The 15,426-nt window shown below is 41.1% G+C and overlaps 1 protein-coding gene across 1 annotated transcript; it reads left to right on the forward strand.

Moving 5' to 3' along the window:
• Window positions 1-1,259: 1,259 nt before the first annotated feature.
• Window positions 1,260-13,109, forward strand: snx19a (sorting nexin 19a). The gene is made up of 12 exons (XM_040032856.1): window positions 1,260-1,396; window positions 2,799-4,241; window positions 4,334-4,469; window positions 4,557-4,657; window positions 4,754-4,873; window positions 5,177-5,295; window positions 5,457-5,553; window positions 5,660-5,801; window positions 6,289-6,412; window positions 12,049-12,233; window positions 12,330-12,417; window positions 12,626-13,109. Exons 2-12 carry the CDS (start codon window positions 3,138-3,140, stop codon window positions 12,735-12,737), a joined length of 2,328 nt encoding a protein of 775 aa, XP_039888790.1. The 5' UTR covers window positions 1,260-1,396; window positions 2,799-3,137; the 3' UTR covers window positions 12,738-13,109.
• The last annotated feature ends 2,317 nt before the right edge of the window (window positions 13,110-15,426 follow it).

Raw genomic sequence — 15,426 nt, forward strand, 5'->3', positions numbered from 1 at the left:
TCTTGCAAAAAAATCACACAAGAGCACGGTTTTAGTAACGCAGCGTTACTACGGGAAAGTAACGGTAATCTAATTACCGTTTTTGCAATAGTAATCCCTTACTTTACTCGTTACTTGAAAAAAGTAATCAGATTACAGTAACTGCCCATCTCTGGTGGAGACAGCTGAGGACACAGCGGGGACAAATCAAGAGTAAGAGAGGGGGGGGGAAGCAAAACTGAACATAGTGCACAAAAGACAGGAGCTACTAAAATAAAACAAGAGGCAGAGACAAAGACAAAGCTGACATAAAGAAAAGTAAACAAACAGACATGACTGACTTTACAGGGAGACACTAAAGGACTACCCATGGGAAAGAGTTAAAGGAAACAGGAAGGGAAATCACTAAATATTGCACAACCAAGATATGAGTAGAAGAGAGATAAATGTCTTAGTACTTTTTAAGAGCACTTTAGACAACTTATTTACCTCCAAATGTTTTTAGCAGCAAGCAACTGACAAACTATGGCAGTAGCATCTATGCTAATGCAATTTATCTTAACTGTTCTCCAAGTTGAGGTTTGCCTCTACTCATTCAAAACATAGTGTAGGTGTAATAGAATATCGTTGGCTATTGAGGATAATAAACATAAAACAAGACCACTCAGAGCGCGCAACTCCCCCTGAAGGTCAAGGGCTAAGGACTAAAGCCTTGATGTTTTTATTACATAAAAATTCTGTTTTAAGGAGCTCAGACAAAGAAAGTGCTTACTGCATCACCCCCCCCCCCATGTCTCCCATGACTAATATATTGCTTTAATATACACCAATAAGAACAATATAGAATATATGAATCAGGACTTCAAAACTTTACTTTACAGTTATGGGTTGCCGATCACTTTATTCCTACATTTATGTGTATCCATAACATTATATATATATATATAGTTTTTGGTCAACTTGTAAAACAGATCACTCTCATTACTCTGCAGAAAACACTGGTGAAAACACAGAAGTACGCAATTAAATCAAGAAGAAATGTAGAGATAATACATTTAAAATATTTAAGTGTGCAGAACTGTAAAAATGGAGTAAAGGAATTTAACTTATGCTGATTTAGCTACTAGCGCTTAAATGTGTATCATTTGTATGCTTGTTTTGTGTCTGTTCATTTATTTATGGTCACATAGTTTTATTCTCTAAAATCTGCATACTTATCGCTAGCATTTGTTTTCAGCTGCACATAGATGACTGTATTGCTCTTTAACTGTCTCAAGTAGACAACCAGCAGCCAGAGAGCTGTCCATATGGGCTCTGTGCGTCTATCCAGATAATCTTTGTTGGAGGATTAAGACCGGAACAGGAAGACATTCAACACGACCTGCATTTGCCCAAAGAGAGTCCTTTAACCTTTCAGGTAATGTGTGTTTTTCTGCTTCATAGCCTAAACTAATAGAAATCCACTGTCAGTAGGCTACGGGCTAGCTGCATATAATAGGTGAGCTTCACTGACCTCTGCTCTGACCTCAGCTGCTGCTAGCCCACAGTACTTTTGTAAACACGCTCTGGATTTCTCTCGAGGTTTGACTGTTATGCGAAATATAGAAAGCAGAAAAAAGTTCAACAACAGGCAATACTCGCTGTCCATTAAAGTTTATATCAATTTACTGTTGACATGGAAGAAAGTCCTCTGACATGATACTGTAACAGATGGTGCATTCAAGCGTAATTACATTGTCACGGGGCAGTTAATGGAGTAGAACATTATACTCCATACAAACAACATAATAGGTTTATAGCTGTCATATGGACTTTTTGCTTCCAAATGACTTCGGACGTTATCTGATCATTTTTTATTATTCTCATGAAGGCAGTAAATATAAAACAGTCTCTCAGTAGAAGGGATTTTACTGGAACTGTAATTTTGTTGGGTCAGTGTTTTGAATCCAGTACAGCACTGCAAGCCATCTAAATTTTAACATGTATAATGGTCAGTTGAATTAAATCACACATCCTCCAAATTCTGTGGGCCATTTACAGTAAACACAACTTCTGCCTATGTCATATCAGGTGTGGTGTTTTATTAATTTTCTATAAAAACACAAAGAAAAACATCACCTTAAAAAAATGCTAAATTATTGTTCTAATTCCCTACATATTCCGGTTTTACCGTTTTAATTATGAGGATTTAGATGCTTATCTCTGTGGAGGCTTCCTAGTTCTTTTCTTTTTTCTCTTTTTAGATTTTAATTTACAAAAAAGTCTCAAATGAAAAAAGGAAATTTGTAAAATAAAACTTGAGGGAAATAGATTACATTATAATGCATATATTTGTTAATGGAAGGCCTATAAAGGGATATGCAAAAGCCCCATCATAGACACAAACACTGTGTAAACATAGATCTGAGTGAGAGTTGTAGCTGGCTGGCTTTATCATGTGAGAATTGAAGCCATTAAACCAGGGATGGGGAACTCCAGGCCTTAAATGCTGGTGTCCTGCAGGTTTTAGATGGGTCAACACACCTGAATCAAATGATTAGTTCATTGGCAAGCCTCTGGAGAATTTAAAGACATGTTGAGGAGGTAATTTAGCCATTTAAATCAGCTGTGTTGGATCGAGGACACATCTAAAACCTGCAGGACATCGGCCCTTAACGCCTGGAGTTCCCCCGCCCCTGCATTAAACAGTTATACTGAAATTTAGTCATTACTATAATGTTCTTATTGCTTGTTATTTAACAGTATATGCATTTTTTTTTTTTCAACAGGACAAATCTCCACTGCCGATCATAATGTCTTTATTGGATTTTCTTGGGCAGGGGAAGCTGTTGGGGGTCGGAGCTCTGCTGGTGTGGCTCGTCCTCTTCCACCTTCTTGTTAATGTTTGGCTCCTTTGCGTCTTCACCAGTCTCCTGGTAGTTCTCGGAGGTTGGCTTGGGTCACGGGCTCTGCTGGATGCCAACAGCGTTCTCCACCTGGAGCACTTCTTGCCTCTTGGCAACATTAACCCACCTCAGTATTCACCTGAGCACGAGTGGAGATTGAACCATGAGATCCACAGCGCTGTCCACAAAGCAGTGCGTGACTTTGTGTCCTCGTGGTATCGCACTCTGCTGCCCGAGGTGGAGGGCGAGTTTGAGCGTGCGGTGCGTAATTCGATGCTGGAGTCAGTGATGGAACTGAAGGAGCGTGCCCGGCGAGTGGACAGAAAAGCCATGGTTCAGCGGTTGCTGGAGGTGTACGGGGGTCACCTGCAGAACTACATGACAGTAAGACAGATACAGTCAACACAAAAGGGAAGCATGAGCCTCTGGCAGCTCTACAGTGAAGTAGACACCCCTCATCCAGCTGTGAGCAGCAAAGCTGCTGAGCTCAGCTACTCCAGAGCTCTAGTTCACCTTGTACTACACGTGCTGGTTCCATACCCACAGATGGAAACCAGGACAGGAGGTTACATGGTTACAGAACTTATTACCTGCAACGTGCTGCTACCGCTCATAACCAGGATATCCGATCCTGACTGGCTCAACCAGACCATTGTAGACATACTTACCAGATGCAGAGAACCACACCAGGAAATCAACGTGGATGACCTCCCAGTAGATCCCCTATACAAATGTCAGATCGACCAGGAGTCCTGGGCCACCTGCATGTCACTGTCTTCTTCCGATCAAGCTGGTCTCGCCAGCAAAAGCACCTCTGACCTTGATGACCTGAATGAGAGCCGGAGCACGATCCATGAGACGGAGTCCTCACTGAGCAGCATGGTTAGCTTGGCGTCAGCTGGGAAATTTCAAAGCTGCCGCCCAGGTCTGCTCACATCATACAAAGTGAACTGCTGTCCGCTTACATCTGCCCATCACTCCAACTCGTCAGAGTCCAAAATAATTTCACTGGACTCGCTAACTCAGTGTGACTCCGATGATGATCTGAAAGGAGGCTTTTGCGAGTGTGGTCCTTCAAACAACTTCTGCAGCATGCTCACTTCTAAAGATGATGAAGCCTATGGATGCTTTGGTCCACTGAGAAATCTAGGACAGAAGGTGGTGGTGCCGGTGGACTCCCAGTGGCCAGCAGGCATAGCTGAAGAGAAATCTCCAGGTTGCCCTAGACGAAAGCTTTGTTTACCCTCTTATAACTTGGATTCCCCCAGCAATGCAGTGGCACCTGTGAACATCCAGAATGTCAGAATTGGTGGCACAGTCACCGCAAAAGACCAGCGTGGCACCGGCACACATCCCTATATTCTTTACACTGTAAAGGTACAGTCATGTCACAGCCTGGTACAATGAAGCTGTCTTATGAAATTGGATTATTGATGATTGCATACTGCACCCCTCTTTCTGTTTAACAGTTTCAGACAGCGACCAGTGATGGCAGCGCCACTCCACAGCATGCGGCCTGTCACGCTGTCAATCGCAGATACAGCGAGTTCCTCAACTTGCAGACACGATTAGAGGAGAAGCCCGAAATGAAGAAATTAATCAAGAGTAAGACATCGTCCTCTGCTTTAAGACATCACCAAACCCTAGTAGTCCAAGAAGAGATGCCACGTTTATTTATTTATTGCATTTCAGATGTCAAGGGCCCAAAGAGGATTTTCCCTGATCTCTCATTCAGCAGTCCAGATGGTGAGAAGGTTGAAGTGCGTAAAAGCCAGCTGGATGCCTTCCTAAAAGTAAGCATTGGGATTATAACTTTTGCATTTGCAGGATTCTGACGTTTGGGTTTTTTTTTTTTTTGTTCTTGTGGTATAATTTTTATTGTTTTCTAGCAATTAAGCAGCATTCCTGAGATAGCCAACAACGAAGACATGCAGGAGTTCCTAGCTCTCAATTCAGGTGTCTGTACATATTTTGGAAGAAAACCTTTTGCCAAGTCAAGAATTGATAAGGTAGGAACAAGCTAACAGAAAATTAAACCAATAAGTAGTTGCATTTTGTGAAATTTACTCCATTACTCCCCTGCGAGAGTTAAGTAAGAAGTTTTATGCCTTGTTCTTGAGCATGCAGTTGGACCTTTTGTGAAAATGTGTAAAGAAATTCCACATTGTAATACTCAAGAACGCACAAAATAGAGAAGAATAAATACTCAAGAAGCTAATCATGTTCAGAATGAGACAAAAACTGGATGCTTTTTCTTTCTTTTTTCTACAACTTGAATTTAATTATCTCACATATGTTTGATTGATTGAAAGATGATGGAAAATGCTTTGGACACTTTGAAGACAGCTTTCCCACATCCAGAACCCCTCAGCCCAACAGAGGACATTGATGGAGATCCTGATGGAAGAACAATGGACAACAGAAAATACAGGTAAGAGCTCTATCTGCCTGATACCAGTCTTCACACACATTCAAATCTACTTTCCTTCCTTATTATCAATTCAGTGAGTTAATTCTCAGCTTCCTTTATGTTGGATTTAATTCACTTATCTTTGTAACACGGGGATTCCTGTTTTGTGTTCTGTGCTTCAGGAGGCTTTTCCCAAGCAAAATCTCCCCTGCCTTCAATATACCCAACATTCCTGATCTACATCCTAAAGTGACATACTGCTTCAGTGAAGGCAGCACTGTAAGTTATTATTCCTCATGAACTATTAACACAAACATGTTTCAGACTAATGTGGGAGAGCGTTGACATTTTCTTCAGAAATCATTTGCTTATTCTGATTTTCTAGGTCCTCAATGGCATGTCACTGTCCCACCTCGAGAATTTTGTTGGTGAGCAGGAAACACTGTTATGTGGACTGAATGGGAAAGAGAACAAGCAGAGGTGTGAGCAAGATGTGAAGAAGACTTCAGGGAAAACTCACGGCACAGGTTGAGTTTGTCTGAAGTAGATTTATCCACATTGGCAAGATGCACTGACACAGTTTTACCACATGGGTGCAGCAAAACCCAATGTCTGTGGTGGCTGTAGCTGAGCAGTAGACGATTTGCAGCAATAGGGCACAAACACATTTTGGAGATTTTTTGAATCCACATTTAGTAAGAATGTTTTTTTTACTTGCAGTGAAAAATCTTGACCTCAGCATCTATTAATAGATATTTCTCATTAAAAATTTTTTTGGTTGATTGTTTATTAACAACACAAAGGTAACTCCATGTTTTTGCCCACTACCACTAATGGTGTGTTCTGACTTTACAAGTAGTCAAATATTTTTTTAATTCATTTGTGAAGATTCCCATCCTTGTGCTGAAATAAATGTATAATTAATGGGGGTTTGTGTGTGTGTGTGTGTGTGTGTGTGTGTGTGTGTGTGTGTGTGTGTGTGTGTGTGTGTGTGTGTGTGTGTGTGTGCTGCAGACACAGCTGTGGCAGATGTTGCTTTGAACATCTTGTGTTTGCTGATGAAGGATCAGTGGAGTTGGCTGTGCACTGAGAACATCCAGAAGGCCATCAGACTGCTCTTCGGGACTTTCATCGAGAGGTAAGAGTTCCTCCGCATCTGCAGCTGTTTGTGAACTGTTGTTCCTGATTTACTTACACTGTAAGTAGAATGCCTTTGATCCCTTGTGATGTTACTTACACTGTAAGTAAATCAGGAGTGAAGACAAAATCAACAATGACTTATGGTATAAGTCATTGTTGATTTTGTCTTCACTCTCCATCCCCTGCCAAGCTGCACCTGTGATTCTGTGGCTGCTCGCTGATGAGCTGACACATAAGATCTTTTCTTATCCTCTGCATCCTTACCCTATCACCTCTGCCTCCCACAGGGCGCCAGCCTGCCCTGTTGAAACACTATTTTTTTCCAGTGTTTCAACAAAAAATAGAATGCCATTGATGAAAAATAGAATGCCTTTGATCCAAAGCAGAATGCCTTTGATCCCTTGTGATGTCATCATCTTGCTGAGAGAGAAAAAACCCTTAAGTAGGAGGAGCTTTGCTCTGTTAAACTTTGTTGCTCAACGGACCTTGACCCTTTTGGAGAGTTTTGAGAGAATTTCGCGTTACTTAGCAATTCACTGACCAAGCCGACACATTTCACCATGTCAGCTAACCCATCCTTCCGCTCAAATGAGCTAAGTTAAAGGGAACATTTTGGGAAAACCACTACAAGGTAGAAGCTTTCCTTGGAGAAGGGGGCTTTGGTGTTGTAGCCAAATGTCGTGATACCATGACCAACCGAGCTGTGGCTATTAAAGTCAACAAGAGCGACCCTGATATTCTGCAACAGGCAAAACTGGAAATTTTCATCCTGGAGCAGCTGCGGAAGGTTGGATCCAGATGCCGCCAACATTGTTCAATGGAACGGCTTTTTCCACGACGGAGAGCGGGTTTGCTTAAAGTTCGACCTCCTTGATCAATGTCTGTGGGACTATATAGGGGACCGGAAAAACCAGGGTCTCCCCATAAGCGAAGTCAGGCCAATTTTAGGTCAGCTCACAAATGCTCTGTCCCACCTGGGTTCTGTGGGAATAGTGCACGCTGACCTCAAACCTGCAAACATCATGGTTGTAAACCGCCATGAGTCTCCAGTCAAAGTCAGACTTATAGACTTTGGCCTCGCATGTCCTGCGTCTGCAGTGATGCCTGGTGACTGTGTGGGGACAGTTGGTTATAGTGCACCTGAAGTTATGCTTGGCCTTCCTTATAATGAAGCAAGTGACATGTGGTCTCTGGGGCTGGTAGCTGCGGAGCTTGGTACAGGGGTGCCACTCTACCCTGGAAAAAAATATTATGATGTTTTGAAATTCATCATAGAGACTCAGGGTCAGCCGCCAGATCATGTTCTAGACTCTGGCGTGTACACTGAAGACTATTTCATTGAAGACAACTACAACCAACAGCGCTGGACATTTAAGACTGACCAACAATTTCAGTACGAGACAGGACATGAGTCCCTGGAGACAAGATACATAAAACTGACACGTCTCGATGACCTCGAACAAGTAATGATGTTTAGACGAGGACCTGAAAATGGCCAACGTTTGTTTGTAAGCTTAATTAAACAGATGTTGGCCTTGGATGCAAACCAGCACATAACACCGTCGGAGGTTCTCCGGCATCCCTATTTCAACCCTAAGAGTTCCCCTTGCATTGACATGAGTGCTGAAAGACCACAAAACCCTGTGGTCTTTCAGCACCCTTCAAACTTGAAATGCAAGAGATCAGAGAAAATCAACTGCAGTTTTCAAAACTCGGTTGAATTTTCTCAGCAAGTATTCATCCACACATCAGCCAGCCCATGCTTCAGCTCAGATGAGCTTGAAATAGTTGAAGGGAGCATTTTGAGAAACCACTACAAGGTAGAGGCTTTCCTCGGAGAAGGGGGCTTTGGTATTGTAGCCAAATGCAGTGATACCAAAACCAACCGAGCTGTGGCTATTAAGGTGAACAAGAACCGCACTGATATTCTGCAACAGGCAAAACTGGAAATTTTCATCCTGGAGCAGCTGAGAATGTTGGATCCAGATGCCGCCAACATTGTTCAATGGAACGGCTTTTTCCTTGACAGAGAGCGTGTTTGCCTGAAATTTGAACTCCTAGACCAATGCCTGTGGGACTACATACGGGACCCGAATAACCGGCGTCTCCCCACAAGCGAAGTCAGGCCAATTTTAGGTCAGCTCACAAATGCTCTGTCCCACCTGGGTTCTTTGGGAATAGTGCACGCTGACCTCAAACCTGGAAACATCATGGTTGTAAATCGCTATGAGTCTCCAGTCAAAGTCAGACTTATAGACTTTGGCCTCGCATGTCCTGCGTCTGCAGTGATGCCTGGTGACCGTGTGGGGACAGTTGGTTATAGTGCACCTGAAGTTATGCTTGGCCTTCCTTATAACGAAGCAAGTGACATGTGGTCTCTGGGGCTGGTGGCTGTTGAGCTTGTTACAGGGGTGCCACTCTACCCTGGAAAAAAATATTATGATGTTTTGAAATTCATCATAGAGACTCAGGGTCAGCCGCCAGATCATGTTCTCGATCCTGGCGTGTACACTGAAGACTATTTCACAAAAGACAACTACAACCAACAACACTGGACATTTAAGACCGCCCAACAATTTAAATACGAGACAGGATATGAATCTTTGGAGACAAGATACATAAAACTGACACGTCTGGATGACCTCGAACAAATAATGATGTTTAGACGAGGACCAGAAGATGGCCAACGCTTATTTGTCAGCCTAATTAAACAGATGTTGGCCTTGGATGCACACCAGCGGATAACACCCTCTCAGGTTCTCCGGCATCCCTTTTTCAACCCTGGCCTCTCCTTCAGGTTCCCAAGTATCAACACTGAAAAACCATACAGAGTCAATCTCCAGCACGGCATCTTCCACCCTGGACAAAAGTGATAAAAACACAAACTGGGGTTGGAAAAGGATATTAACAGCAAATTACACTGGAAATATTAATTAAGCTGCTCCAATAATTATCACTTTGGCTTTTTTTTTTTTTTAAATTTTCACTCCCCCTGCCCCAACCAGTCGCGGCAGATGACTGTCCCTTCCTGAGCCTGGTTCTGTCGAAGGTTTCTTCCTTTTTAAAGGGAGTTTTTCCTTCCCACTGTCGCTAAATGCTTGCTCATAGGGAATCTTCTGATTGCTGGGGTGGCCAAAACTCTAGGGGAAGTAGCAATTCTTGTGAAAATTAAAAAAAAAAAAAAAAAAAAAGCCTACCAATATTCAAAGCAGAGCAGCGGACACCTTACCATCACATCAGTCCTTTAATCTGACCTAAAACACCATGTTTACAGAAATAAATTCCATACAAATTGGAAATAAATTGTTGTTTTTGATTGTTTATAAGTATATAGTGCTACCCTTCAGCCTCCTAGTAGACATACCTGTGTTATAAATGTGAAACTCCTCCGATTTTCAGAAAAGTTGACCTCTGACCTTGAAGTCAAGGTCACTGAGATTTAAGCTTCACAGAGATTTTCAGTAGATGCAACCATGGTATTGATTTGAAAAATCTACACAATCACAAACTTGGATGTCCACAGCGCCTCGCCATATACCAAAGATTAAGAGGGTTTTTTTTTTCTAGGTTTTTATAAAGATTACAAAACACAAATAACAAAAATGCCAACGCTATTGTCATTTTTGACAACGCTATTTTGATGTTGTCTAATGTAGTGCAAAAAAACAAAACAAACCCAAAATTTAATAAATAAAGTAAATAAGGTATATACTACATAGTACACAACATTTTAGTGGTCCACAATGGGGTCAATGAACAGAATGAAGGAAGTAAGTCTTTTATATGACAATGGTGTGAAAAAGCGTTTTCCTATTTATTTGTATGTTTGTCACACTTAAACATTTCAGATCATCAAACATTTCTTTTCTTTTTTTATGTAAAAAGAAAAATCCTTTAACTGTCCAGTTTTCTTGATCTTATGATGCTTCTACCACTGGTTTGTCATTAATATTTTATTATCTTAGTGTGTTAAAGATTCTAGTTCTTATTCTGGTCAAACTGTGCTTCATTATTTGTTTACAGCACAGCTACAGTTCCAGGTGACTTCAAGTCAAAAGGATACTACATGTCAATGGCCAGCAGCCTGTATTCAGTTTGAATATTGCAGTAAATGTACCTGGATCTGTTTCTATTGGGTTGTGAATTTGGTCTCACTGTTACATCCAACTTTTAGAGTGGGATAAAGACAAAAAGAAACAAGAGAGAATGGATTTGTAGTTAGAAATCCAAAGTTGCTTCTGTTTTGCCCACACACATTGATGATGATTTCACATCGTAAGCAGGTTATCAAATGTGGACAGAATGTTAGCAGAATCTTATAATTCTCATAAGATTCTGTTTTTGTGTCCTTCAATACAATGTGTTTATGTGTGACATACTGATATGAATCATAGTATCTTATGGAATTCCAAAAATGGCTGCCAGGACAGCTGCCACCACACTGATGTGACACACTACAAATCAACACTTTGATGCTCTGTGCTGAGTCTGCACAATAACCTGCACTTAAACATTCATTTAATATCACGTACACATATACACATACTGTCCCTCAAGAAGACACTGAGAAAAAATAAAGAATAACATTGAGACTGTAACTTTGCCATAAGTCATAGGTGTCAAACTCTGGCCCGCGGGCCAAATTTGGCCTGCAGCCTAATTACATTTGGCCCGCGAAGCCATACCAAATTACTATTAGAGCTGGCCTACTGGTATTATACAGCTAATATATATATATTGTTTAGTATTAAGCTTTGCTTGTTCCATATTCAGTTTTCCAGCAAAACTTATTTGAGTCCATAAGAAAAGATTCATTCTTATATCTGGAGGAAGATTTTTTTTTCAATAAATATTAATGTTAGCCCGCGACTTTGTTCCAGTTTTGAATTTTGGCCCACTGTGTATTTGAGTTTGACACCCCTGACTTACACAATGGGCGAATAACTTCTGACACCTTGGGACGCCCTGTGATAATAAGCCAGATGACTCATAGCAATTAGTAAAACTACAGGCAAGTCTTAAAGTACCAGATGCCCTGTCATTTTCTACTTCTAAACCCAGACAAAACTGAAACGATTGTGTTATTTCTCTCTAAAATATCAGATACATGGCGTATAATCAAATACTTAATCTTGATGGCATTACCTTGGCCTCGAGTAACACTGTGACGAATCTTGGAGCCATTTCTGAACAGGATATGTCACTCAACTCACACATTAAACAAATCTCTAGGACTGTTTCACTTCATCTGAGCAATATTGTCAAATTTAGAAACATCCTGTGAGAGTGAGACAGTCTTTCAGGAGTTTTTTAGCACACACACATAAATGTTATGGGTTTTTGTGCTTTACTTGCTAAACTAAATAACTACTGGACCCACTTTACCACATGGTGTGTGGGAAATGGGCTTTTCCTACCCCTAATGTTATGCTATCATTAAATGGTCATACTGGTCACAACTTTTGGCTTGATATCTGCCTCTGGGACCTCACTTCTGGCTTAAGGTTCATGTTTTGCATTCTCCTGTAATTGCTTAAAGCACGCTTTTTCATGAGCTTGCATTTAATTCCCCATCTGGCACATGTCCTGAACATGGACGCACTCACTAAAGTATTGAACTGATTTCTGTATCAGATGGTTGGATGTAGGTGTCGCCCACCTTACCAGTGCTCCTTGCTGGGTGATTTACCTACAAGTGCTGCAGGAAGCTGTATGGCCCGGTGGCACTCTGCCTGCTCAACCACAGCCTGAGCGAAGTGCTGCACAAAAGGAGAAAACAAAGGAGCAATGTTTGGACTGCCTGATGCAGCTGCTCCCAGGTGAATAACAGCTGTTCAAATCAGATTACTGCTGTTAAATGCTGCCCTGATTTTCATAGCTTCTGACAGTATGTTTCACTGTTTGTGTCTGAGCAGAGCTCATCACTGACATGCTGGGTAATGAGAAGTACAGACTGAGTTTGGAGACTATGCTGGAGTCTTTGCAGGACCACCAGATAAACAAGTGAGTCAGCAACCAACCAGCAAGCAAACAAGAAACAGAAACTGTATCAGTGCTGGTCTCTGATTATCACTAAACAGTACAACCACAATGTTAATGTTTCAGATAGAACTGCAAACTCCTCTTACCTTTCATATTTATACTATTATATCATCAATCTAAGAATGTCATTTTCCTGATGTCTTTTTCCTACATCTGTGTTTTTCTGCAGGCATCTGCTTTACTGCATCTGTGACCTGCTGCTGGAATTTTTGATCCCCGAGTCGTGTGATGAGAACTTCCAGCATTCTCTGCTACAGAGCTTGACCAAAGACACATATTGAGACAACAATGATCGTCATTAGTTTACAAAAATCTGCCTGCTGAAGCCCAGAACTGATCACCAGACAGACTCGGGTCTGAATGACAGTCACGACTCTCAGCAGCTTGTCTGATAGATAAATGGAATACACAGGTAAACAAATATCTGTCATTCAGTTGTGGCGAGCTCAGTGTACTTTGCTGTGGTCTGTGTGGGAGCAGCATCAGAGCTGGGAACAACAACAGACTGAAGAAACTGATTAGGAAGGCTGGCTCTGTGAGCCAGCTATCACCCTCTACAACAGGGGTGTCAAACTCAAATACACAGTGGGCCAAAATTCAAAACTGGAACAAAGTCGCGGGCTAACATTAATATTTATTGAAAAAAAAATCTTCCTCCAGATATAAGAATGAATCTTTTCTTATGGACTCAAATAAGTTTTGCTGGAAAACTGAATATGGAACAAGCAAAGCTTAATACTAAACAATATATATATATTAGCTGTATAATACCAGTGGGCCAGCTCTAATAGTAATTTGGTATGGCTTCGCGGGCCAAATGTAATTAGGCTGCGGGCCAAATTTGGCCCGCGGGCCAGAGTTTGACACCTATGCTCTACAACATGGTATATCTGTCTGACAAATGATTGTCTGCCAGATAATATTTATATAATTCCTATCATTATTTCATGATCATTTCAACTAACCATATGTGTGATAGACTAATCACTTATCTCATTATCATAAAACAAGCTTGAGCTTCCATTTCAGCTTATAAAAAGTTTGCATCCAAGTAAAATACCATGTATTTGTCCTCTGCCTCCATTTCTTTACTTTTCAAGTTAAATCTGTTAACGTTTCAGACAGTGTCCCACATTATCCCAAACATACCTACTCTTTTGCCCCATTTTTAGTCTTTTGGGGAGTGATAAGATGATTAGGTGATGCATCGTTGGTGGAAGCAGTTCATGGAGGTGCAGCTTGTCTTATACTTGTGCAGGATGTGACATATTCATAAAAGCCTGTAGTCAATGGAGTCCACAGGGTGATAGCACAACAAAGCGGCATCAATCACGCAGATTAATGAGAAAAAGGACTGATCCTGGCTTCATATTTATATCATCACGCAAACTGACGTCTGGTTAACATGTCACCCAGTTAAACTCATTTTTTTGGCTCTTGGGCTCTTTTATCTTGATGCATTCATTTATTCTGATGTGGTTGTAAATCGTGCACATTCCTACTTTGGAGCCTGGTAAGTTCACAGCTGGCATGAGTGCATATGTTCATGATATCTACCTGAAGTATGATCTTCAGATGTAGAACTCGACAGATCGCCGGGGCTTGAAAGGAAATGAAGGAGGCTCTTCCAGGATTTTATATAAAGTTTTATTCTGTCTTTTGTCGCCCTTTATCTAATGACTGCTAGAGGTCTCACTGTGCTTCTCAGTGCAATTAGTGCCTTCAGCTGAGCCCTCTGACATCTGTGAGTGAAATCAGCAGTGTGAAGGATTTGCTCAGATGAAAGCTGGGGCTGAACTTCAGACAGGTGTACTGACTGAGTCAATAAATGTTTGAAGTTGAGAGCACTGTTGGGGAATCCCCCTGTCTTCAACACAAAGAGTGAACTTTAGCCGTCACAAAGAGGATTTTGTGCTAGTTTTCTTTGATTACTCCTCTGTGTCAGGTAACTTATTCATATAATCCAGCTCTTCTCACACATTCTTTCACTGTACAAACACTATTTGTGTGAAAGGAGTTAAAAATCGACTGATATTTCATAAATAAGTGTGTATAAGTATTGTGTTTTAGTCTTCCCATGATCTTTTGATCCGGAGAGCAGTTAAAAAAATACCAATTTCTTCACAGCCAAATTCCGTGATGAGGGATAAATTAACTGCATGATTTACAAAACCACTTTATGTTTTGCTTGAATGGTAAATTGAAAAAAAGTAAGGAAAAGCACTCTTTTTATAGAGTGCTTCCATATGGCAACATAATTTTATTAAATATGGATGGCTAATATAGTGTGTGTTTGTGAGTATCTTTATTTCATTGAGGGGAAAAAAAACTTGGTATCTGCATGCACTCTGTACTTGAACTGAAAGATTTATTATCCGTGTTAAGCACGACAGGGTAACAGGGTCACTGGTGGATGGTACTCAGACAACTGTCAAGCATCCTTAAATATTCAGTATGGCAGCCTATTGCAAAGAATCTCTGAAACACTGAAATAATTACAATCAGTTCAAAGAGGGTGTTCGTCTGTAAAAAGAAAAAAAAAATCTGGCAGTTCTGTCATGGTGATTGACAAAGTCTCAAAAATGCGCGCTCTTCCCTGCTCTGCAATTATCTCTTCCAATGTAAAACACTTTTCTATCAATTTAGTGTGTTTCCAGCAGAATAATCCTGTAACACACACAAGGTTTATAAAGCTTTAAGACCACAGTGTGAGCAAAAGTTGTATATTGGATGCGCACAGATCCAACAACAGGGGAGTTGTTCACATATGCTCACATATAAACTGTCAGTCGTCGGGGTGTAAATCCACTCCTATTGTTTCCACTTGCTGGTCAGCAGGACTTCATAAAGTTAATGTTAGGAACATTTAGCACATCTCACTTCCTTTCTTATGAGATCATGGTCTGATACTGGTGGGGCCCCACCTCCTGTCTCATGCTTTGGGACTTGTTTGTGACTGGAAACCAGGGG

This window comes from Simochromis diagramma, unplaced genomic scaffold (genome assembly GCF_900408965.1).
Source record: "Simochromis diagramma unplaced genomic scaffold, fSimDia1.1 OVJJ01000216.1, whole genome shotgun sequence".
In the NCBI taxonomy this organism is placed as follows: Eukaryota; Metazoa; Chordata; class Actinopteri; order Cichliformes; family Cichlidae; genus Simochromis; species Simochromis diagramma.